This window comes from Pan paniscus, chromosome 8 (assembly GCF_029289425.2).
Source record: "Pan paniscus chromosome 8, NHGRI_mPanPan1-v2.0_pri, whole genome shotgun sequence".
Taxonomy (NCBI): Eukaryota; Metazoa; Chordata; class Mammalia; order Primates; family Hominidae; genus Pan; species Pan paniscus.
Window position 1 is genome coordinate 100,364,945 of NC_073257.2, and position 25,863 is coordinate 100,390,807.

The 25,863-nt window shown below is 37.1% G+C and overlaps 1 protein-coding gene across 9 annotated transcripts in view; it reads right to left on the reverse strand.

Annotated features, from left to right (window-relative positions):
- Nucleotides 1–25,863, reverse strand: part of RNLS (renalase, FAD dependent amine oxidase) — a 402,310-nt gene that overhangs the window by 168,998 nt on the left and 207,449 nt on the right. For all 9 annotated transcript variants that reach the window (XR_010113261.1, XR_010113260.1, XM_055093111.2 and 6 more), the window contains exon 5: nucleotides 13,600–13,773. Coding sequence is in view for 7 of the 9 variants with exons in the window: in XM_055093111.2 (XP_054949086.1) it covers nucleotides 13,600–13,773 (174 nt within the window). In the remaining 2 variants the exon portion in view is untranslated. The remainder of the gene's footprint in view (nucleotides 1–13,599; nucleotides 13,774–25,863) is intronic.

The following is a 25,863-nucleotide window of genomic DNA, read 5'->3' on the forward strand; positions in this document are numbered from 1 at the left end:
TCATGAGTGTGAGTTAGCATTCTATATATTGTATAGATCCGAGCATCTTTTTATATTCATGAGAACTCTTACTTGACTGCAAATTATGAGTGCAACAGAGCATCACCTTACTTCCTTCAGAATTTCTCATTTGAGCAGACTTCATGAAACTGTGTTTCATGACGGTAGGGACTATGGAGTCCTCAGTTCTTAGCACAATGCCTGGCACACAGAAGGAATTCAATACATATTTGTATATATTTGTTCAATTGAATGAGGATGAAAGACACAAATATTTGGGAGTTCAATTGTGCTGAAAGACACTTCCACAGCAGTATATTCCATAAGATGTATTTAAAGTTTATTTTTGATTTCTATAGTTAGCTGATTTTCTACTTTCATTCCATCTCTGGCATTGATTTTCATACTGAGTTAAGTTGCTTTGCAAGTGAGAGGGCAAATGTTGTCTTAGATGTAAATCTTTCCCATTGAGGATAACTTGACAGGGAAACTAGAGGCTGAAAGGGGTCTGTTGTTTGTTTTTACTTTGTGTGCAAATGTTCTCCTTACAAAATGGGCTGGGTTATTTCATTCTCTAATAAAAGTCCCCTCCCCTTTATTTTAAATAACAGAGATGGAGTTGGGATCTACATATTCCAGGCTGGTGTGAACTCCTGGCCTCAGGCAATCCTCCTGCCTTGGCCTCCCAAAGTGGTGAGATTATAGGCATGAGCAAGTGAACCTGGTCCCCATATTTGGTTTTAAAAGTGAGAAATATATGAAATCACAGTATTCTATTTTATAATTTGTGCCTATTAATTTAAATAACAAAAAATATTTATTTTTATGTATGTATATATGTGTATATACACATATTGTATATAAGTACATATATACATTATGTATATATATATATTTTTCTTCCTGAGAGACCACCCCAAGATCTGATATTACTATCATATGATATTCTATGACAACACTAAAATAATGAGATGAATATTTGCAATTAGTATTTGACAGCTGTTAATTAAATTGCTTTAACAGATTTATAGGGAAAACATCAGTTACATAACTGAATTACAAATAACTATGTCTATTATATAAATGACAAAATGTCATGATTACTAGTCACTGCTTATTATTTTAAGATGAGGATTACTAATTTATCTGAGAGGTCTGATATTTTAAAACAAAAGCCCAAACGGGAAACCTGACAGTTTTTCATGATTATGGTTCTTCTTTTCTTTTCCTTCTCTCCTTTTCCCTTCTTCTCAGTCTTCCTTTTTTGTTCTACTTAAAAAGTTTTACCTGTCTGGATTGCATTTTCTGCAAGTTAAAATAGTTCCATGTTCATTCAATTCTTTTTTTTTTTTAATATGTATACATTTTTATTATTCTTTAAGTTCTAGGGTACATGTGCACAACGTGCAGGTTTGTTACATATGTATACATGTGCCATGTTGGTGTGCTGCATCCATTAACTCGTAATTTACATTAGGTATATCTCCTAATGCTATCCCTCCCCCCTCCTCCCACCCCATGACATGCCCTGGTGTGCGATGTTCTCCTTCCTGTGTCCAAGTGTTCTCATTGTTCAATTCCCACCTATGAGTGAGAACATGCGGTGTTTGGTTTTTTGTCCTTGCGATAGTTTGCTGAGAATGATGGTTTCCAGCTTCATCCATGTCCCTACAAAGGACATGAACTCATCCTTTTTTATGGCTGCATAGTATTCCATGGTGTATATGTGCCACATTTTCTTAATCCAGTCTATCATTGTTGGACATTCGGGTTGGTTCCAAGTCTTTGCTATTGTGAGTAGTGCTGCAATAAATGTATGTGTGCATGTGTCTTTATAGCAGCATGATTTATATTCCTTTGGGTATACACCCAGTAATGGGTTGGCTGGGTCAAATGGTATTTCTAGTTCTACATCCCTGAGGAATCGCCACACTGTATTCCACAAGGGTTGAACTAGTTTACAGTCCCACCAACAGTGTAAAAGTGTTCCTATTTCTCCACATCCTCTGCAGCACCTGTTGTTTCCTGACATTTTAATGATCACTATTCTAATTGGTGTGAGATGATATCTCATTGTGGTTTTGTTTTGCATTTCTCTGATGGCCAGTAATAAGGAGCATTTTTTCATGTGTCTGCTGGCTGCACAATGTCTTCTTTTGAGAAGTGTCTGTTCATATCCTTCGCCCACTTGTTGGTGGGGTTGTTTTTTTTCTTGTAAATTTGTTTGAGTTCTTTCTAGATTCAGGATATTAGTCCTTTGTCAGATGAGTAGACTGCAAAAAGTTTTTCCCATTCTGTAGGTTGCCCGTTCACTCTGATGGTAGTTTCTTTTGCTGTGCAGAAGCTCTTTAGTTTAATTAGATCCCATTTGTCAATTTTGGCTTTTGTTGCCATTGTTTTTGGTGCTTTAGACATGAAGTCTTTGCCCATCCCTATGTCCTAAATGGTAATGCCTATGTTTTCTTCTATGGTTTTTATGGTTTTAGGTCTAACATTTAAGTCTTTAATCCATCTTGAATTAATTTTTGTATAAGGTGTAAGGAAGGGATCCAGTTTCAGCTTCCTACATATGGCTAGCCAGTTTTCCCAGCACCATTTGTTAAATAGGGAATCCTTTCCCCATTTCTTGTCTTTGTCAGGTTTGTCAAAAATCAGATAGTTGTAGATGTGTGGTATTATTTCTGAGGGCTCTGTTCTGTTCCATTGGTCTATATCGCTGTTTTGGTACCAGTACCATGCTGTTTTGGTTACTGTAGCCTTGTAGTATAGTTTGAAGTCAGGTAGCGTGATGCCTCCAGCTTTGTTAGCAGGCTCTTTTTTGGTTCCATATGAACTTTAAAGTAGTTTTTTCCAATTCTGTGAAGAAAGTCATTGGTAGCTTGATGGGGATGGCATTGAATCTATAAATTACCTTGGGCAGTATGGCCATTTTCATGATATTGATTCTTCCTATCCATAAGCATGGAATGTTCTTCCATTTGTTTGTGTCCTCTTTTATTTTGTTGAGTAGTGGTTTGTAGTTCTCCTTGAAGAGGTCCTTCACATCCCTTGTAAGTTGGCTTCCTAGTATTTTATTCTCTTTGAAGCAATTGTGAATGGGAGTTCACTCATGATTTGGCTCTCTGTCTGTTATTGGTATATAAGAATGCTTGTGATTTTTGCACATTGATTTTGTATCCTGAGACTTTGCTGAAGTTGCTTATCAGCTTAAGGAGATTTTGTGGTGAGATGATGGGGTTCTCTAGATATACAGTCATGTCATCTGCAAACAGGGACAATTTGACTTCCTCTTTTCCTAATTGAATACCCTTTATTTCTTTCTCCTGCCTGATTGCCCTGGCCAGAACTTCCAACACTATGTTGAATAGGAGTGGTGAGAGAGGGCATCCCTGTCTTGTGCCAGTTTTCAAAGGGAATGCTTCCAGTTTTTGCCCATTCAGGATGATATTGGTTGTGGGTTTGTCATAAATAGCTCTTATTATTTTGAGATACATCCCATCAATACCTAATTTATTGAGAGATTTTAGCATGAAGGGTTGTTGAATTTTGTCAAAGGCCTTTTCTGCATCTATTGAGATAATCATGTGGCTTTTGTCTTTGGTTCTGTTTACATGCTGGATTACATTTATTGATTTGCATATGTTGAACCAGCCTTGCATCCCAGTGATGAAGCTCACTTGATCATGGTAGATAAGCTTTTTGATGTGCTGCTGGATTTGGTTTGCCAGTATCTTATTGAGGATTTTTGCATCGATGTTCATCAGGGATATTGGCCTAAGGTTCTCTTTTTTTGTTGTGTCTCTGCCAGGCTTTGGTATCAGCATGATGGTGGCCTCATAAAATGAGTTAGGGAGGATTCCCTCTTTTTCTACCAATTGGAATAGTTTCAGAAGGAATGGTACCAGCTCCTCCTTGTACCTCTGGTGGAATTCGGTGGTGAATCTGTCCGGTCCTCGACTTTTTTTGGTTGGTAAGCTATTAATTATTGCCTCAATTTCAGAGCCTGTTATTGGTCTATTAAGAGATTCAATTTCTTCCTGGTTTAGTCTTAGGAAGGTGTATGTGTCCAGGAATTTATCCATTTCTTCTAGATTTTATAGTTTATTTGCGTAGAGGTGTTTATAGTATTCTGTGATGGTACTTGGTATTTCTGTGGGATCAGTGGGGATATCCCCTTTATCATTTTTTATTGCACCTATTTGATTCTTCTCTGTTTTCTTCTTTTTTAGTCTTGGTAGCGGTCTATCAATTTTGTTGATCTTTTCAAAAAACCAGCTCCTGGATTCATTGATTTTTTGAAGGGTTTTAATAACTCTATCTCCTTAGTTATTTAGCTTAGCTAGCTCTGATCTTAGTTATTTCCTGCCTTCTGCTAGCTTTTGAATGTGTTTGCTCTTGCTTCTCTAGTTCTTTTAATTGTGATGTTAGGGTGTCAATTTTAGATCTTTCCTGCTTTCTCTTGTGGGCATTTAGTGCTATAAATTTCCCTCTACACACTGCTGTAAATGTGTCCCAGAGATTCTGGTATGTTGTGTCTTTGTTCTCGTTGGTTTCAAAGAACATCTTTATTTCTGCCTTCATTTCATTATGTAGCCAGTAGTCATTCAGGAGCAGCTTGTTCAGTTTCCATGTAGTTGAGCAGTTTTGAGTGAGTTTCTTAATCCTGAGTTCTAGTTTGATTGCACTGTCGTCTGAGAGACAGTTTGTTATAATTTCTGTTCTTTTACATTTGCTGAGGAGTGCTTTACTTCCAACTATGTGGTCAGTTTTGGAATAGGTGCAGTGTGGTGCTGAGAAGAATGTATATTCTGTTGATTTGAGGTGGAGAGTTCTGTAGATGTCTATTAGGTCTGCTGGGTGCAGAGCTGAATTCAATTCCTGGATATCCTTGTTAAGTTTCTGTCTCGTTGATCTATCTAATGTTGACAATGAGGTGTTAAATCTCCCATTCTTATTGTATGGGAGTCTAAGTCTCTTTGTAGGTCTCTAAGGACTTGCTTTATGAATCTGGGTGCTCCTGTATTGGGTGCATATATATTTAGGATAGTTAGCTCTTCTTGTTGAATTGATCCCTTTACCATTATGTAATGGTCTTCTTTGTCTCTTTTGATCTTTATTGGTTTAAAGTCTGTTTTATCAGAGACTAGGATTGCAACCCCTGCCTTTGTTTTCCATTTGCTTGGTAGATCTTCCTCCATCCCTTTATTTTGAGCCTATGTGTGTCTCTGCAAGTGAGATGGGTTTCCTGAGTACAGCACACTGATGGGTCTTGACTCTTTATCCAATTTGCCAGTCTCTGTCTTTTGATTGGAGCATTTAGCCTGTTTACATGTAAAGTTAATATTGTTATGTATGAATTTGATCCTGTCATTATGATGTTAGCTGGTTATTTTGCTCGTTAGTTGATGCGGTTTCTTCCTAGCATCAATGGTCTTTACAATTTGGCATGTTTTTGCAGTGGCTGGTACCAGTTGTTCCTTTCCATGTTTAGTGCTTCCTTTAGGAGCTCTTGTAGGGCAGGCCTGGTGGTGACAAAATCTCTCAGCATTTGCTTGTCTGTAAAGGATTTTAATTCTCTTTCACTTATGAAGCTTAGTTTGGCTGGATATGAAATTCTGGGTTGAAAATTCTTTTCTTTAAGAATGTTGAATATTGGCCCCCACTCTCTTCTGGCTTGTAATTTCTGCCGAGAGATCAGCTGTTAGTCTGATGGGCTTCCCCTTCAGGGTAACCCGACCTTTCTCTCTGGCTGCCCTTAACATTTTTTCCTTCATTTCAACTTTGGTGAATCTGACAATTATGTGTCTTGGAGTTGCTCTTCTTGACAATTATCTTTGTGGCGTTCTCTCTATTTCCTGAATTTGAATGTTGGCCTGCTTTGCTAGGTTCGGGAAATTCTCTGGATAACATCCTGCAGAGTGTTTTCCAACTTGGTTCCATTCTCCCCTTCACTTTCAGGTACACCAATCAGACGTAGATTTGGTCTTTTCACATAGTCCTATATTTCTTGGAGGCTTTGTTTGTTTCTGTTTATTCTTTTTTCTGTAAACTTCTCTTCTCACTTCATTTCATTCATCTGATCATCCATCATTGATACCCTTTCTTCCAGTTGATCAAATCGGCTACTGAAGCTTGTGCATTCGTCACGTAGTTCTTGTGCCATGGTTTTCAGCTCCATCAGGTCCTTTAAGGACTTCTCTGCATTGGTTATTCTAGTTAGCCATTTGTCTAATCTTTTTTCAAGGTTTTTAACTTCTTTGCCATGGGTTCGAACTTCCTCCTTCAGCTCCGAGAAGTTTGATCATCTGAAGCCTTCTTCTCTCAACTTGTCAAAGTCATTCTCTGTCCTGTTTTGTTCCGTTGCTGGTGAGGAGCTGCATTCCTTCGGAGGAGGAGAGGCGCTCTGATTTTTAGAATTTTCAGTTTTTCTGTTCTGTTTTTTCCCCATCTTTGCAGTTTTATCTACCTTTGGTCTTTGATGATGGTGACGTACAGATGGGGTTTTGGTGTGGATGTCCTTTCTGTTTGTTAGTTTTCCTTCTAACAAACAGTCAGGACCCTCAGCTGCAGGTCTGTTGGAGTTTCCTGGAGATCCACTCCAGACCGTTTGCCTGGGTATCAGCAGTGGAGGCTGCAGAACAGGGAATATTGCTGAACAGCAAATGTTGCTGTCTGATTGTTCCTGTGGAGGTTTCGTCTCAGCAGGATACCCGGCCGTGTGAGGTGTCAGTCTGCCCCTACTGAGGGGTGCCTCCGAGATAGGCTACTCGGGGGTCAGGGGCCCACTTGAGGAGGCAGTCTGTCCGTTCTCAGATCTCAAACTCCATTCTGGGAGAACCACTACTCTCTTCAAAGCTGTCAGGCAGGGACATTTAAGTCTGCAGAGGTTTCTGCTGCCTTTTGTTTGGCTATGCCCTGCCCCCCAGAGGTGGGGTCTACAGAGGCAGGCAGGCCTCCTTGAGCTGCGGTGGGCTCCACCCAGTTCGAGCTTCCAGACCGCTTTGTTTACCTACTTGAACTTCAGCAATGGTGGGCACCCCTCCCCCAGCCTCGCTGCTGCCTTGCAGTTCGATCTCAGACTGCTGTGCTAGCAACGAGAGATGAGCAAGGCTCCGTGGGCATGGGACCCTCTGATCCTTGCGCGGGATATAATCTCCTGGTGTGCCATTTGCTAAGACCATTGGAAAAGAGCAGTATTAGGGTGGGAGTGACTGATTTTCCAAGTGCTGTCTGTCACAGCTTTGCTTGGCTATGAAAGGGAATTCCCTACCCCTTGCGCTTCCCGCATGAGGCGATGCCTCTCCCTGCTTTGGCTCATGCTCGGTGTCCTGCACCCACCATTCTGCACCCACTGTCCAACAAGCCCCAGTGAGATGAACCCGGTACCTCAGTTGGAAATGCAGAAATCACCTGTCTTCTGCGTTACTCACGCCGGGAGCTGTAGACTGGAGCTGTTCCTATTCAGCCATCTTGGAACTGCCCCCCGATTCAATTCTTAAGTGGACAATTTTGTGTTATAAAGTTCATGGCTATTTGTTTAATTGGAATAATCATGAACTCTTTTAAGTGTCACAAGGTGACTGGATTTAAAGCCTCAGGCCCATCCCAGTTATTTATAACATCTCATATTATGTCCTTCTTTTTATAAAGAGTTGACGTAATAAATAGCCATATGGAATAACACTTCTGCATATTTTGCAAAACAGCCATTGAAGGTATTATATATTATATTAGTGTTTGTTACTCAAAGATTCTAACAATAAAATTCTTGTGAGGATAAATTCTATGAATACATTCTAAGTTTGTTCATTTGCTTTTCTTCTTTTAAGATGAGTTGGATTATTTTCTTTGATAAGATATTGAAAACTATGTCATTATGGCTATTGGCCATCACATCTCTAGAATTCAGATTGTCTTAATCTCCTCAGATTGCTGCCTATTGGCTATTTTATTGATCATTAACACTCCTCAGATGGTGACAAGGAAAGAATGCTAAATTTCTGATCATTTTCAGGGTTGCTTACTCATTTTATTTATTTAAGTTGCCCTAACTCCTATCTGTATTGGTAACAGAGGCTGCATTCACCTAAGTTAGACTTTTATATTTATGCCCTTTGCTTCAGAGACTATAATATCCAAATTGAAGACTAGAATTGTTAATTATAATAATACGTACCATAAATACTTACTTTCTAAATGCCACGCAAAGTCTTCATATGTTCGAATCATTTAATTCTCAGTAACCCTTTGGTATTGGTATGGTATTATTTTACTTACCTTATTGAGGAGGCAACAGATAGTTTAATTTACCCAAAGTTAAACAGCTAGTAAATGGTGGAACTGAGTTGAGTCTGGACTCCTGGACAGTCTAACTTCAAATTTAAGATCCTGGGATGGACCTCAGAGATCTTCTTGGGAGGTAAATGTATCTCACTTGTGGCACTATTCCTTATGTTCTCTACATGACAGATATTGCTAATTGTTGGAAGATCTTTTTCTACTGAGTCTATACCCAGCCTGGGAATCATTCTTAGTTGTTGTTCTAGGTGGCAACTACTTATTGAATGATTCTCACTTGTGTTGAAACCTATTTATCATTCACACAGGTATAATCTGTTCCTTTTACAGAACAATTTATACAAATGTTTTAGTAGAAACTGGCTAGATGTTCACCAAATCCAATTTTTCTTCTTCCTACATATATAGGTAGACTACATTTCCAGCTTTCCTTCCAAATAAGTGTGGTCACATGACTGTGTCCTAACCAACAGAATGTGAGCACACTTGAGGTGCACCATTTCTAGGCCTACCCCTAAAAACTCCTCTGGCTCTCCTCCATCCTCTTTCCATCCACAGATTGATGCCTATGAGCACACTGACTCTGCTAGTTACCTGATGAAGTTGGCAGAGTCAAAAAAATGGATGGAGCCTGGGTTCCTAAATAAAGCTTTGAAGAAAGCTACCTATCAATCACAAACACCTGTTTGGGCTTTAGGTGAGCAAGAAATAAACCTCAGTCATGTTCATGCCATTAAAGTTTTTGGGTATGTTTACTAAAAACACTAGCATTACAAATACAAGACCTATACAAAAGTACAACAGTAGCATTTTTCAGAACCAGAATCTGAATGTAGGTCTTGTGAGTCCAAATACTTCCCACTATGCCAATCTTACTAATTTTAAAAACTACCCAAGTTAATATGATAAACACCTTATTTTAACATAAATTTTCTCAAATTTTCACTCCATGAAGATTTGAGTTTATTGGCAACAAGGGTTCTTTCATTTCTAAAAAAATCTCAAGTATTTCCCAATTGATGCCTTCAGGAACGAACCTCCCACTCCAATTATCTGGCCTACAATTCCTGCCCAGGTGTGAAGCATGAAAGGTGACATCAAGTCAGGGTTTCTCAAATATATACTTGGAAACCATTTCTGTGGGATGTTAGTAGGCTTGGTGCTGAAATACAATATCCCATGATCAAGTACATTTAGGAAATTCTAGATTAAAAGAAGTAAAAAGGTGTCTTTTCTGTAGGAATATCCTTTAAAAAGATAATATGTCCTGATATTCTCCAAAATAAATGTCTGTAGTATTTTGCAAATTTATTTGATGACAGAGCCCTTTTTCAAAGAGCAACTCAAGGAAATAGTGTTCCACTGAACACATTTTGGGAAACACAAACAAGGATATTGGGGCATATTCATAACTATTGTTACTTGAAGTCGGTCTAGTACATCTTGGAATCTACTCCCTCTGCCTAAGGAAATTTTGGTTCTGGCTGTGGCTTTCTACATCTACTGTACTACCTATTCCTGACTTCTAACAAATGATTATGCCTTGATCTTTGGGCTACTTCTATATCCTCTAGCTGTCTTCAAGACTTAACAACTCACTGTATTTTGTGGTCTCAACCATGCCAGACTTTGTTTATCTTGTTGCTTCTCTACCTTGACAGAACACAACTGTTTCATTGGTTGTGTATGTACATTGTAGTATTAATTATTGATTCAATCAAACACCCCACATAAAGCAAGGGTGTGGGGTAGTGTTACTGGCATAAAGAAACATCTCCTGGCCGGGTACAGTGGCTCATGCCTGTAATCCCAGCACTTTGGGAGGCCAAGGCAGTTGGATCATTTGAGGTCAGGGGTTCAAGACCAGACTGGCCAACTTGGTGAAGCCCCGTCTCTACTACAAGTACAAAAATAATTAGCTGGGCATGGAGGCGGGCACCTGTACTCCCAGCTACTTGGGAGCCTGAGGCAGGAGAATCGCTTAAGCTCAGGAGGCAGAGGTTGCAGTGAGCAGAGATCTTGCCACTACACTCCAGCCTGGGCCACAGAGCGAAACTACATTAAAAAAAAAAACAAAAAAAAACTCTTACTGTCCTAGTTAAATATCAATATCAATAAAATAGAGTGAAGTTACATTACATGGGCATTTGTAGTATGCGAATTCAACTAGACCCATTTAGTATCCTGGCCCCCAGATAGTGAGAAAAAAATAGTTTAAATGCAAAGCAGTTAGATTTTATGTTATGAAATGCCATTACTGGCATTCTGTCTCACTTAATTTAAAACTTGCATAATTGAAGATTAATTTCCCATACAGTTGTCAAAGAAAAGCAGGTATTTCTTTGCTTGCTGAAGTGGCACCACCATGGGCTTTAGCAAAAACATGGTTTCCAATTCATGTAGCCACTCCTTTCAATATTGTATGATTGCTGATATAAAAAATTTTTTAAATTCTATTATTTCAAATGCTTCCAATCATGAGATAATTTATTAATATTTTATGTTGTACTGTTTCAAATTTGCATAATTTTATAAATTATTACTGCACTGTACTGTGGGTGCTTTTACCCACCATCCCACTCCATTTTTATAGCAGATTTATAGTCCGTTAGGAGATATGACTCTGCTATTTCTTTCCTTCCTGTGTGCCTTTCATAGTAGAAAATATCACTGGGTCCTATACATCCAAATCAACTTTTAATCTGGCTTCACCAAAGAAACAGAAATCTATTGAATGTTGGGAAAATAGTTGTACTGAATTTACTGAAAGATGTTACATCATTCTCTAAAATGTCATGTAGTTTTAAGAAACTTTGAAGGTAATTTTGAATGTACATGACTCTTTTTATGTGACAACTTTAGAACTTTACCTCCCATATAAGATGTGACTCTACTTGAAGATAATGGACATTATTGATTGCTAATCCAGCATTTAGTACTTCCTTCCTTCTTCCTAACAAAACTCTATTTTATTCAGGTAGCACTCCTCATAACTAAAGGAAAGATGACCCTAGTACCAGTTCCAGGAGTAGATCTGGACTTGTATAGGCTTATCACATTGCTCCCACCCTCTTTGCTAGCACCTGGTTTTGGAGTACTCAAGTAATCCAATTCTGGTCTGTGGCACATGAGGAGAAGTCTATTAAAGGGCTTCTGTAAAGATTTCCTTGATTAGTATTATTATTTATTGTTATTATTTTTTGAGATGGAGTCTTGCACTGTCACCCAGGCTGGTATGCAGTGGCACGATCTTTGCTCACTGCAACCTCTGCCTCCTGGGTTCAAGAGTGATTCTCCTGCCTCAGCCTCCCGAGTAGCTGGGATTACAGGCACTTGTCACCATGCCCAGCTAGTTTTTTGTATTTTTAGTAGAGATAGGGTTTCATTCCATTGGCCAGTCTGGTCTTGAACTCCTGACCTCTTGATCCACCCACCTTGGCCTCCCAAGATTTCCTTGATTCTTAGAAAGGAACAGAGCCAGTGATAGTTCATTTCATTCCTAAGCATGTTGTTAAGTTCAGTGTGACTCCAACAGCTATTGCCATCTTGCTGCCAGTCCTCTGAGGATGTCAGTATTGGGAGTGGAAGAGAGCAGAGAAAGATAAATCCTAGGTCTTTGAAGAGATTGCTCAGTTCCTGAATCAATGAACCCTGAAGTCTCTCCAATCTTCTCCTTAGATAATGTATTAGTCAACTCAGGCTACCATAACAAAATACCATAGACTGGGTGACTTAAACAACAGAAATTTCTCACAGTTCTGGAGGCTGAGAAGTCCAAGATCAAGGTGCTGGTAGATTTGGCTTAGCTGGGGCTATCTTCCTGGCTTGCAGACAGCTGCCTTCTTACTATGTCCTCACATGGTGTGTGCAAGCTGGGATAGAAAGAGAGAGCTTTCTCTTTTGCTCTTCTTTTAAGGTTATCAACCCCACAGGGTTAGGGCCCTACCTTTAGGACCTCATTTAATCTTAATTACCTCCTAAAAGTCCTATCTCTAAATACAACCATATTGGGATTAGGGCTTCAACCTATGTCTGTGGAGGAGACACAATTCAGTCCATAGCAGATAATATAACAAATGTCTTTATGCTATTAAACAAGTTTAAATTTTTTTTTCTGTTATAGACAACTTAATACACCCTGACAGATATCATATCTTATGATGAAATATACACAGGATAATGTCTAATTCATGGCATATAACATGAAAAGATCAAGGGTTAGTCTCCTTTTCTCAGAACAAAGCAGTTGTAGAGTTAAAAATAGTCCATTGAAGTTCTAAGGCATTTTATGAACTGCTGATTGTACATATATGTGGTATCATGTTAACATAAACAGTCCAGCCCTAAGGGAGTTTTAAGTTATAAAAGAAACATTTTTCTAAGATCATGAGCTCTGATATAAAAACCATACTCCAGCCCAGTTCTATCATTATGAAGGTCTGGCGAGCCGAGAGACGTTAGTTGGTAATTTTATCAAGCCAGACTTCTAACTAATGGCTTGGTGAAGCCATTACTGTCCCATAAAACACTGTAACAGATTGACAGGACAATTCAAGATTTTTCGTCATTTTACATCCTTAACGGTTATTCCACAAAAAGCAGCATTCTCAGGGATCACTGCAGTCCTACAAATGAGAATACACTTTCTTCACCTTTTTGCCTAAAAGGAATCAGTTATGTTTTTCTTACAATTCAAATCTAATTTTTATAACTATCTTCAACAAAAAGGGTGGAGTGTAGATTCACCACATTCTAGTGAAGCTCTCATAAAACATTTTACCTGTTACATTGTTTATAAAGTAAATTTACCATTTTTCCCCAGATAAAATGTAAATAAACAATAAAATTATATTGAAATGAAGGATTTTCATAACATAGTAAAATTCTCCTTTAATTTCTAGCCGAGGGAGTGGAAGAGCAGCACTTATCAAATTAAAAAAAAATACCCAAACCAAACAAACAAAAACAAACTTCACCAAGAAACAAATGAGAGATACATTTGCATATAGATGCATCCATATTAAAGCAATAGAACTTGGGCCATTTTGAAATCTTAAACCTTCTGACACTATTTTCATGAACTCAGTAATATAAACCATGTGGTGAATGAAATTCTGAAAAACTTTGCTGGTTTCACTGTGTATTTTATTACTGGCCAAATGTGACATTAAATTTTATCCCCTGTGGCTTGGAGTTAAATGCTTGCTCTGTTCAGAATGGCAACACTCAATTAAACAGCATTTTTCATGATCTACACCCACCATTGTTGCTGTATTTAAGGGAAATAATGGGGGTACTGACCTATATTGCGCTTCTTATTATCAATGGAGACGAAGCGTATGCAGGGATTACTGGTGATGTACTGCCCAGCCCAAGGGACATCAATCTTCGTGCCAGCTTCATAAAAGAGGCCCAGAGCATATCGAGAGGAGTAGCTCACAGCCTCCAGTTGCTGCCTTTGGCATTCACTAATTACTGTGGAAGAAAAAATAAAAGGCATCAAACTTAAAAATATCATCTTTCCTTTTAGCACATCAAATATAAAATTCCTTTAAACCAGTTACAACAGCTTCCACCAACTCCATCTCACTTACAATGAATTTTGAAAGGTAATATAAAATAGCACCAGCTCTAATTTCTTTTTGGAATAATTATTAACTTTGGCAAATTGTTTTTATCAAGCTGAAGGTCCACATTCTTTGGAATGGCATTCAAGGTTCTCAAAATCTGGCTCCAAATTGCTTCTCTAGTCTGGTATCCCAGTCCTTGGACTGTCTGGCCACATTATAGATTCCATACACTGACCCCTTACTACAAGTTAGGGTATTTGCTATATACTTGACATAAGCATTTCACTCTATCATAACAACAGTTTTAAAAGGTAGAGTATTATTTCCAAGTTACAGATGAGGAGGCCGATGCTCCATCTGTTATGACCTCTTAAATTGTTCCATGGATACAAGGGGGGAATAACACACACTGGGGTCTGTTGGGGATGGGGGCATTGGGGAGGGAGAGCATCAGGATGAAGAGCTAATGGATGCTGGGCTTAATACCTAGGGGATGGGATGATCTGTGCAGCAAACCACCATGGCACATGATTACCTATGTAACAAACCTGAGCATCCTGCACATGTACACCTGAACTTAAAAGTTGCAGAACACAAACAAAAACCGCTACACACACACACATACACACATGCACACAAATTCTTCCATGTCATAGAGTGATTTGTTTGCCTGTCATCTTTCTGCCAGTGGATTATGGGCAGAAAGATGCCAATAATTAAGTCCCTCTCCTTAAGCAGAGGGACCACACCTTAGTCATCTTTGTTTATAGGTCCCTACCCTACTCATTACAAGCACACCAAAGATGAAACTTTAAAGGGATAGAAAGGCAAACACAGACATGCAAAGAAATAATGTCTGTGTGAAATTCTTCACAAAAGAAGTTGAAATGTAGGAGGTAAATAATAGGAAAAGCCTGGAAAAGGAAATGAGCAGGTTTAGGTTCAAATCCTGACTCTCCACTTACCAGATATGTGACACTGGTCAAACTACTTAATTGCTCTGATTATAGTTCTCTTGTCTATACTGGCAATAATAGTACAGAATGCATTAGTCTGTTGTGAGGATTATATGAACTAATGCATAGCACAGTGCTTGGCATATAATAAGTGTTCATTAAATAGTAACTTTTTCTACTATAGATAGAAAAAATATTTAGGAAAATGGGACAAGAAAAAATACTTAGGAAAATGGGACAATGTTCCATCTTGAGGTGGGGAAAGAAGACATTTCTTCTACTTTTTACTTTCTATCTCCAATACCCCTACCTTTAAGGCCTCAGGGAGCTGCTTGTTTATGTATGTACAACATTAATAGTTTAGGTTTCAGAGAAGGTCATAGTTCTGTTCTGCCTTAGGAAGGCTCATTCAGACATGGAACATATGAGAAATTCTCATTTAATTGGGGTAAAATATCCTAATCTACAACAGTAGGGATAAGTGAACCTCAAGGATGAGGGTGAAACTTTAGTTAAATCTTACAGAAGTGGCTTTAGGAGGTAGAGAGAGGCAGGAAAGGGATTCAATAAATTATTATAGCACAGTAATAATCCTATACATTATTTCAGCTACAAAACATTTTTAGAACCATGACCTCATTTAGTCTTCACAAAAGCCATCCTCATTTTACATCCCCAGGAAGGTGAGATTCAGATTGGTTAACTAACCTGCTTTAGGTTACAAAGCTTCCAGATTGCGTGGTCAGGATGAAGGTAGAGCTCCCATATTAGAGTTACACATATATTCTTACTACCCTATACTTTCCTCTGCTCATCTGCAAGTCTGAGTTTCAGAATAAACTTTGACATTGCTTTCTCCTGTGACATTAATGGCTATTTTGTATTCATAAGTAAAAGCCATATTTCCCTTTAACCATAATTTTCTGCCTTATTAAAAGCTGTAACTACTTGATGAACGAATGATCTGACATTAGCCTCATTACACTCAATGAATTTGGAACTTCATTTTTTAATTTAATCTGCTTTTAAAGTTATGGCTTGATATTATAGTTACTGTTTTCTAAGAGGGAGGAGGTGAAACATTAATGCTAGCAGCTGAGCACATAATCACTGTTTCCCATTTTTTAAATAAAAAAACAAAACAAAACTGTCTAGTTAGCTACTTAGTAACTGAAAGGGCCTAAAACTTTTATTTTTTTTAACCAACACTGAAGGATCAATAGGTTGACAACCAAATTGGTCCTCTCCCCACCCCCCTTTTTGCTAGCTTTTAGACAAAGTGCCAAGTGGTAAATCCCACTAGGTAGCCCTTTGAAAAGGTAATTGATATCTATATAGAAACAGCAATTAACCTTACACACCCTTGTCTATTCCAGGGGCTCTACAATTCATTCCGAGAACAGGGAGGTGAGACTTCTGACTGAAACAATCTCAATTTCTGGACATTCACTGACAAAAACTTTGTCTTCAGAGTCTTAAAAGTTTTTTATTCTTGCAAGGCGGGCAAGATCTTAAAAAAAAGTCTTACTTTGTTTAAAAAAGTTTCTAGTGCAAAATACTAAAGAAACCAGCCCTAGGTCCCACATATTTTGGCAAGCAAAACAATAGATTCTTTCTTATCATGTTTTCAAATAGAACAAATGACCACAAATCAAGGCTTATATAAAAAGGCCCAATTCCAATATAATAAATCTTTACCTGGCTGTCATCCTCATTTAATTCTCAGTCAACAGGATTATATCACACACACACACACACACACACACACACACACACAAACACACGTACGTATATGTAGGATATGTTATATTATATATTATATATAACATATCTTACACATACATAATATAAAATATATTTTATGACTATGAGTAAAATGGCTAAAAATTGTAGTGAACAGAGTAGTTCACATGCATACTTTCATTAATGAGGAAAATTGTTCTTATTTCATTCTCCTTGTGCCAGTGTCTTTGTGTGCATGAGTGGGTTTGTGGGAGGTGAAGAGCAGAGGGAGAAAAAGAGAGAGAAGAGGAGGGTGAGAGAGAGGAACAGAAGACCTGGCTGTACTCCTGAATAACACTGAGTAAGTAATTTCTTTTTCTTTGTTTCCTCACGTAATTTTATTCTCTTAGTTTCCAAACCTATAAAAGAAGGCTAATAATACATATTCTGCCCATTTTCTACATTTTTTGGTGACAATCAAATCAATCTATTCATCCATCCATTATGCCATGCACTTTTCTAGACGTGAAGGCTGTAAAGCAGAAAGATAAAGTCCCTGCTCTCCTGTAGCCTACATACTTGTGGCAGAAAGGCCATTATAAATAAATAATCAAGTAAATGGTATGTCAGTTGGTGATAAGAACTATAAGGAAAAATAAAGCAGGTAAAGGGATACATAACAGGTTTGAGTGAGGCTATTTTATATAGACTGTCAGGGATATGTGTTACCTCTGAGGATTTTACTTGGATTTACATGGGAAGCTACTACTCGTTATGAGCCAAGGACAGACATGGCATGCCTTCTGTCTTAAAATTCTCATTCTGGCTACTGGTGAAGATACAGGGGTGCAAGAGTGGAACTGGGGCAAGCAGCTATTGCAGAAGTCTTAGATTAGAGAGAACAGTAGAGGAAGCCAGAAGTGGCTACAGTTTGGATGAAATATATAGGTGTGTGTGTGTTTGTGTGTGTGTGTGAATATGTGTATATACTCTTAAATAAAAATTATGAGAGGCTATTGATTTGGGCTAAGATCTTGTACTAGGTCCCAATAGTCCAACCTAAACTGGAGTCACTCATGCTAATGTTCCTGATCACCAAACCAAAACCTAAGCTGTTTACTTGCAAGGTCTGACCTGAGAGATTAGGGGAGAAAGTAAGTTTTCTGAAAAAAAAAAAAAAAAAAAAGGAAATCCACAGCAACCAATTAAAAGGGCCCAGTCAACCTGAGCTGAGCGGGCATAATAACCAAGTCCCCTCTGCTTTAATCCATACAAGGAGAGTAACCTTTAGTAACCTGATGTTAACCAATTTACCTTTTGCACTAGATGTTTCCTTGTTCCCGCTCAAGTTGCCTTACAAGAACCAACTCATGGCCAGTGGAGCTCTCTATTAAACCAATTCACTGGCCATGACTTCATGGCCAGTGGAGCTCTTGTCTATTTTATAGACTGGATGCTGTCTGGTTCATGAATTGCTAATAAAAGTCAACTAACTCATTAAAACTTCATTTGTTGAAATGTTGTCATTTCACATACATGCACACAATATATGTACACATAAATATATAATATATATAATGTAAATTTTAATAGAGGTTTAACATACATAGAGAAAATTATGCCTTGATGAATTTTCATAAAGTGAACACATCTGTAAAACTGGCAGTCAGATCAAGAAACAGAGCATTACCAGAACCCCAGAAGCTACCTTCTGCTCCTTTTCCAGGCACTCTCTTCCTGCTGCAGGTAATCAGTAATCAATTCCAACATCATAGATTACTTTAGCTGTTTTTGAACTTTACATAAACAGAATGATATGGTATATATTTTTTGTGTCTGGCTTCTTTCACTCAATATTATGTTTGTTATATAAATGTTGTTAGATGTAGTTGTAGTTAATTAATTCTCATTGTGGGACAGTATTGCTTATACATATATACTACAAGTTACTTATCCATTCCACTGTTGATGAACATTGGGATTGTTTGTAGATTTTGGTTATTACATATTTAATGTGAAGAACATATGTGTGTGATTCTCTAGTACTGGAATTCCGGAATCATGGAGTGCACTTAATTCAGCTTTAGTAAATACTGCCAAATGGTTTTCTAAAGTGATTGTACCAGTTTGTACTTCCACCAGGTGTGTATGAAAGCTGAGTTGCTCCACATTGTTGCCAGAATTGGCTACTATCTGTCTTTTTAATCTGGGATGTAGAGATACTATTACATTGTCGTTTTAATTTGTATTCCATGGTGACTAATATTTGAAAATCCTTGCATGTTTGTCATTCATATATGCTTTTGTCACTGCCTGTTCAAATCTTTGCCCATTTTTCTTTTGGGCTGTCTTTTTCTTATTGTGATATAGGAGTTCTTTATATATTGTGGATATGAATCTTAAATATGAATTTACTTAAAACTTCCTTCCTAAGTGGCCTGCCTTTTAACCCTCTTAATAGTATGATTTGATGAATAGAGTTTTAATTTTAATATAGCCTAACTTATTTTTTTCATTTATAGTTAACACTTCTGTGTCCTGCTTAAGATGTTTTTGCCAATAGCCTACTTCAAGATCATAAAGATGTTTTCTTATGTTTTTTTTTTCCTGAAAACTTTATTAGTTTACATTTCATGAGATTTTGGATATATTTTAAAGTAATAGGCAGCCAGGATTCCTATTGGCTTTGAAAGGTGGTGTGAGGGAAAGAGACCAAATATATCGAATGCTACTTCCCCTCATCCACCCTAATTTAATAAATGATAGCTTTATTATCCTATTATTTTGGAAATTACAATATAAAAATAAGACACTAGATTGTAAGCAACTTGAGGCAAAGACTGTGCTTCATGAGCTTTGTATGTCCAGGTCCCAGGACAGTGACTAGTGCAACAATGGCATTCAATAAATATTAATGAATATATCCTCATTTCAGAAAATTTGGCAAGTAGGCAAGGATATAAAGAGGGAAAAGGTAAAAATATCACCATATTTTCATTATTCTGATAAGTAACATTTTGATATTTTTCCTTTAGTATTATGTTTTTTCTCTAAACATGGTTGTGATCACATCGTACATATAATTTTGTGTACCGAATTTCTGCTTACCATAAGACCAAAAGCCCTCATTGTAAATATTTTAATGCCTCTATAATATTTGATGAAATGTATGTTGCATAATTTGGTTAATCGTTTCATTAATGTTGAACATTCGTTTCCTTTTTTCCTTTATAATTAACACTATTATGCACATCTTTGTGCAGATTTTTATCTATGTTTCTAATTATTTCCTTAAGATAGATATTGAAAGTGGAATTACTGTTAAATAGATTTTCAGAAACACTATACCAATTTATAATTTCTATTAGTGGTATACAAAAGACCCATTTCACTGTATCCTTGCTTATATTAAGTAATTTTTGTTACTTGCTAGGAAAAATAGATCTTGCTTTGGTTCTAATATAGTAAGACTAAACATTCTTCATATGACTAAAAGCCCATATATATTTTCTCTTTTGCAAACAATCTGTTCACGTCATTTTGCTAACTGGTCTATTAGATTCTTCATGTTATTAAATTGATTTCTATTAATGGGTGATATAGGCATTCTAAATTTATTGTATGTTATAAATTTTTTCCTGTTTACTTTTTAGTATTGCATATATTATAATATTTACATGGATAATCAGTTTCTTTCCTCCCTCCCCATGACTCTTCTTTCTTCGAACAGACAAGAAGTCTATTTATGCTGGTTATTCTTGCTCTCCCATGTCCATTCCTTGCCCTTCTCTGCTTTGATCTGTGCCCAGGGAGACTGGCCCCTTTATGGGCTGAATTCCCTAGAGTTCTGGTTTCTGGAAGGTTTTGGTCAATTGGTGACATAGGCAGGGGATTCTCAGGTAGGAGACAGAGGCTGGGATATTGATTCCTCCTGTTCCTTCCTGCTTTGCCAGGTGTTGGCAATGGTGAGCTCCTTTACAGCTAAAGTTCCTTTCAGGTGGCTCTTTTCCTCTGGTTCCAACTCTCATGGGGCATTGATTGGTAACCTTTTCTTCCCTCACCCATTTAGGCCTAGGAGTAGTAACGGCTTCCTGCTATTACTAGTTCCTAGTTGCCACAACATCCCTGGCTGGCTGCCTTAACTGTGCCCACTGTTTTGTAAATACCCCTTCCTTAAATTCTTTTTTTGGAGACAGAATCTCACTCTGTTGCCTAGGATGGAGTGCAGAGGTGCAATCTTTGCTCACTGCAACCTCCGCCTCCTGGGTTCAAGCTATTCTACTGCCTCATCCTCCCAAGTAACTGGGATTACAGGCGCATGCCACACACCTGGCTAATTTTGCGGGTGTGTATTTTTAGCAGAGATAGGATTTCACCATGTTGGCCAGGCTGGTTTTGAACTCCTGACCTCAAATGATCCACCCGCCTTGGCCTCTCAAAGTGTTGGGATTACAGGTGTGAGCCAGTGTGCCCAGCCCCTTAAATTCTTTACATAAAACTCTTTCACATATACCATCTATTTCTTGCTGGGACCCTGACTGAAACAATATTTAACTATATTTTCATCTAGCTTCTTCTAGGAAAGCACTCTGAAGCCAAGTTGAAACATTATACTCTTAGGCAGTAGTAGAGATCAACCTCTTAAAACCAAATCCATGGGCCCAGGAGTATGGTAACAATATTTTGCAATTTATAAAAGTCTATTTTTTCATAAGTAAATAAGGTACTGCTTTCAGATGCATTTCTCTTCACATTATACTGACTTTGAGGGCATGATTATGAAGATTTTAATGTTAATAGTAAAATAAACACTTTTTAAAAGTGTATCAAGGTATTTATTACCAATATTATAGTTATTGTTAAATGCTGCTCACATTGATACTTGGTGCTCAAAGCCTTTAAGCTCCCACCAGAAGTTTTGTTGTTTACAGCTAATTAGAGAAGATCGCTAATTTCCTGATTTACCACCATATATAAAGCATTTAGCTCAGGGACAGCTGAAGTTAGGAAGCCAATTTGTATTATAACTAACTTCTGATCAAGGAAACAGCTCTTGATTTAGTTATTACCTTTATTTTTTATGGTGAATTCCAAGAATGTCAAGAAATGTTGTGCACGAATTCAACTCTTTACATTAGATCATCTAGCTTTGTGCGCTTTGTGGGTACACAAGGACAATAATATCTTAGCCAGAATAGCTGGTTCCTCTTGACTCAAAGTGGCTGTAGAAATAGTGCTCAAAGTCCCATTTTCCATAAACAGTTCTCCTAGCAGACCAGGAGAGTTTGAAATTTTACCACTCATGAGTCACTCCTTTCCTATAAAAGCACGGAATCAGTCTTGTTTCACTTCACCTGGAATAAATTGAATGTTAACTTGGACTCTATAGGTATAGAAGTCATTAAGGCTAGAAGCACAGTTTTAGAAATAGTCTTGGCAGGCAATAAATCTAGAGTTTATTGGTGACAGACTTCAGCAGTTATATCTATGTGGGATTTCCCTGAGGAAATATTTCTTTCATCCTGAGAAGCATCTCTGGAGTCAGAAAAATTTGGGTTTGAATTCTGTTTCTGACATTTATCTGTGTGACATTGGACGAGCTACTTAATCCCTCTAAGCATCTGTTTTCCTGTAAAATAAGAGTAATAATACTGCCTGCCTTAAAGATTGTTAAAAAAAATTAAACAAGATAATAGTAAGTGTTTAACACAATACCTAGCACATAACAAGTGTATTGCAAAAATCCAACATGACCGTACTTGATTTTAAAAGCCTTCAGGGGTGTCTATGTGTATATCACACTTTAGAAACGTTTTAAAAAAGCCTTTAGAGGTGGTATCCTAATAGTCAAGCATATCAGGACGACACTAAATCAAAGACATGTCTTTGTCTAGTAAAGTGCACGGCTACACTTCACTTCTCAGAGTAGAGAATAAAAACAAAACAAAACAAAACTTTACGGAGTATTAAGAATGTCAAAAGTATTTCGGGCAATACTTTTTGAAAAATTAACATACATTGTGGAATTCTTTGGTTATCTTTCTACTTTAGAAGGCTGAATGTTCAAAGATTTGTCTTTGGAAATTAATGAAAACCAAATTTTAGATCATTACTCTAGCATTATATTTCTTAATCTTAATCCTATCTCACAATCGTATAAAAATAAAGGGCACCAAAGAAGTGGCTTTCTCTGTATTGCCTTCTGCTCACTAGAGATTATTTTTTGGTAAACATTTAGGATTAAGCTGTTTTTACACTCGTGTTTATGGAGAATGCTAATCATTACCTGAATACAAATCATGACTTGAATACACCATCTAACAGGTAAATTCTGCCTAGTTATGCATAGCTGGCTTTTTTTGGAAGTTGTCAGAAGGAAAGCATTCGTGTTATAGGACAATAAAGTTCATATCTAGCAAGATAAAGTTATCTTAATGCTTCCCAAATTGTGTGGGACCCTAACATTCATGCATTAAGTGGCATTTAAAAGGAAAGAAAAGAACATAAAGACACTTGAAGTTTCTAAAATACAATAATACTTAATAGATCATGACTTTTGTTCCCATAGGATAAAAATAAACAAGGCATTTTTTTAGAAGCAAGTTCTTCAGCTTCCATGATTAAACAGGTGATCCTGCCATACTGGGGGCAGATGTCATGCCAAAAGGCCTTTGCAGTATTGTAAAGGCTCAAACTGTTAGTGTGTTACCAGTATTTGTGATTAATCAGGTCCCCTCCCCTCTCCCCCTGGCAATCAGGGAGCGTTTTCTAATCCCTGCTGATCCCCTATCTTTTTAATCATAAAGAACAATCTGTCAAGGAAAAAAGGGTTTTCTCTCTAGTCCCTGCTTTACTGCCTTTTGCCACTCTGTCCCAGCAGCCATTGTAAAAGACTATTTAGCTATGTAGATGTGACTGTAGCTGGTTTTTCATAAAATCTTATGACTTTCTCCCAATCATATGAAGTCTGCTGCTTTACAAACTACCCACTCTTCTCTTTATCTGGAGGTCCTGTGAAACCGAAATGACATTCAATCGTTTCTATAGCAACATGTTCTAAGCATGGGATTAGAAAAAAATGAACATTTTTAAATGCAGGAACTGTTTTCTGAAAGCAAGAAAGATTAGTTAACTCAAGCAACATTATTGTAGGCCTACTATGCATCCAGCACTATGCTAATCACTATAAAAAATCTCTCAACCACTTAGCAGAGTCTAGAATTAATTTTGGACTGACATGTAAAATAATTTCACTCTAGTTATTATCAGTTTTATCCTTGGGAATCTTCTCTTCACGTATTTGGCTTTCTTGTTTTCTTTACAGAACACATACACTAAGTCTGCAAACCACAATAATATGGTTGGAAAATGCTTTCCTTATTTCCATGCATTCTAAACTTTTTAGACTATTATGCCATCATTCTTTTTGTTGGGAAAAATGCTGAGTTTCAGATGGGCAAGAACATGAAAATAAAACATTGTGTGTGCTATTATACAAAATGTCACAGAATATCATACATATTTTACAGCCACTCTTCCCAGCCTATCCATCTAATTACTTTATGGCCATGCCATTCATGAGCAATATAGTCATTCTAAAATCCATAACAATAAAAACTTTATTACATGTCACCTCATATTTTTATACAGATATATATTTTTACATTTATGGCTAGAGATACTTTATACCAAGGCAATGACTTGGAGAATTAATATTCTAATTAAAAAGTTTTATAGTTTTGGAAATCAGAAAGCACTGTTTGCAAACACCTGAAATCTGTGGTATTGAAGCAAAACATCAGAATCTGGTGGTATAAGCTCTAGGACACTAAACAATATGTTCATTTTGTACTTTGCAGATCCACTAGCTTCTTTTCTGTTTACATAATAACAACTCTTCACAAAGCTTAGCTAAAGCCAAAGCAAATAAACTAAACTTGGGAATAAAAAGTGTAAGAGGCAACAGCCTTCATCTTGTGGAAGCCTACAGCATTTTATTTATTTTAAAATTATGCTTTCATAACTAACAAAAATCTCAATTTGATGAAAAGCACAATTATTTTTGATCTTCATATCAGCCTACCATTTCTTTGCAAATTAGCTTTTATCTTCATATCAGCCTACCATTTCTTTGCAATGTTTTAAAAGTTAATTTTATTAATGTACTGGTGTTCACACATTAGTAAAATATTGTTCATTTTTCTTGGTTATCTTTGTTTCCATATTATTATCTTTGTTTTGTTTCCATAATATGAAAATGGGTGATCGAAATAGGTTTCAATCATTTTCCCTTATTTCCTACCTGAGATTTACATCACTGCAAATGCTGAACCTGAAAAATTTGATGATGGAGGTTATTTTTAACTGAACACTTGCATTTCTGACCCTCAGCAAAAGACTGTGTGTGTCTATATAAATAACTGTATAATAATATAATGTGATGTACAAATCTTGTATCACTGAGCTTCAGTTAGCCCCATCTGTTAAGTATGACCTACCTTAAAGGGCTGTTATGAAGATTAGAAAATTAGAAATTTTATATATTAATATATAGCTGACACAAAATAGGGGCAAAAAATAATAACAACAATTATTGTTATTGTTGCAGGAAAAGAGTTCAATAAGATGGCCTTAACTGGTATAAGAAGTTACAATTGTTAAAAGGAGATTCAGCTGTGATAGCAAAAGAGAAAGAAAATGAAAAAGTTGTCCTGGCTCATCTCTGGAAAGACATGATATTTCATAACCTCAAGGTGTTTGCTTCTGACCTATAACTTCAATTATAGACCAGGTTATCCAAAAGTTCTCCTTATTAACAAGGTATCTGTTTTTACCAGGAGTCTGTTATTAATTAGTTAGTATATAATTTAATGCAATTAACCAAAGCACCTCTTATGCCTAGAACATAGCAGGTGGTTTACTTCTTTCTTATGACATATTCAAGACTCATGGTTTTCCCATTTTTAGAGTCAAAAACATAAATTCTTCCTTTTGCTTTCCTGCCCTAACATATCCACCTCACACACCTGTTTACTCTTTGTTTGCAGGGAAATGTGTACATCTGCTAGGGCGTGATCTCGATGATGAGATGACATATGGGACGTCATTCCATTATTTAAAGAACAAATTCCAAAGATCAAACTTTTCTCCCCACACTTGTGAGTGATACATGGGTCTTCTCAGGGACATTAAAATGGAGCTAGTCTCACTGATTTCATGGACATTTAGCATACAATTATTGAGTTACCTGCTGAAATCTCTTCATACATATCTGGTTTCACCCTAGGTTATGAATATCCATGCAGACTATTTTTCCA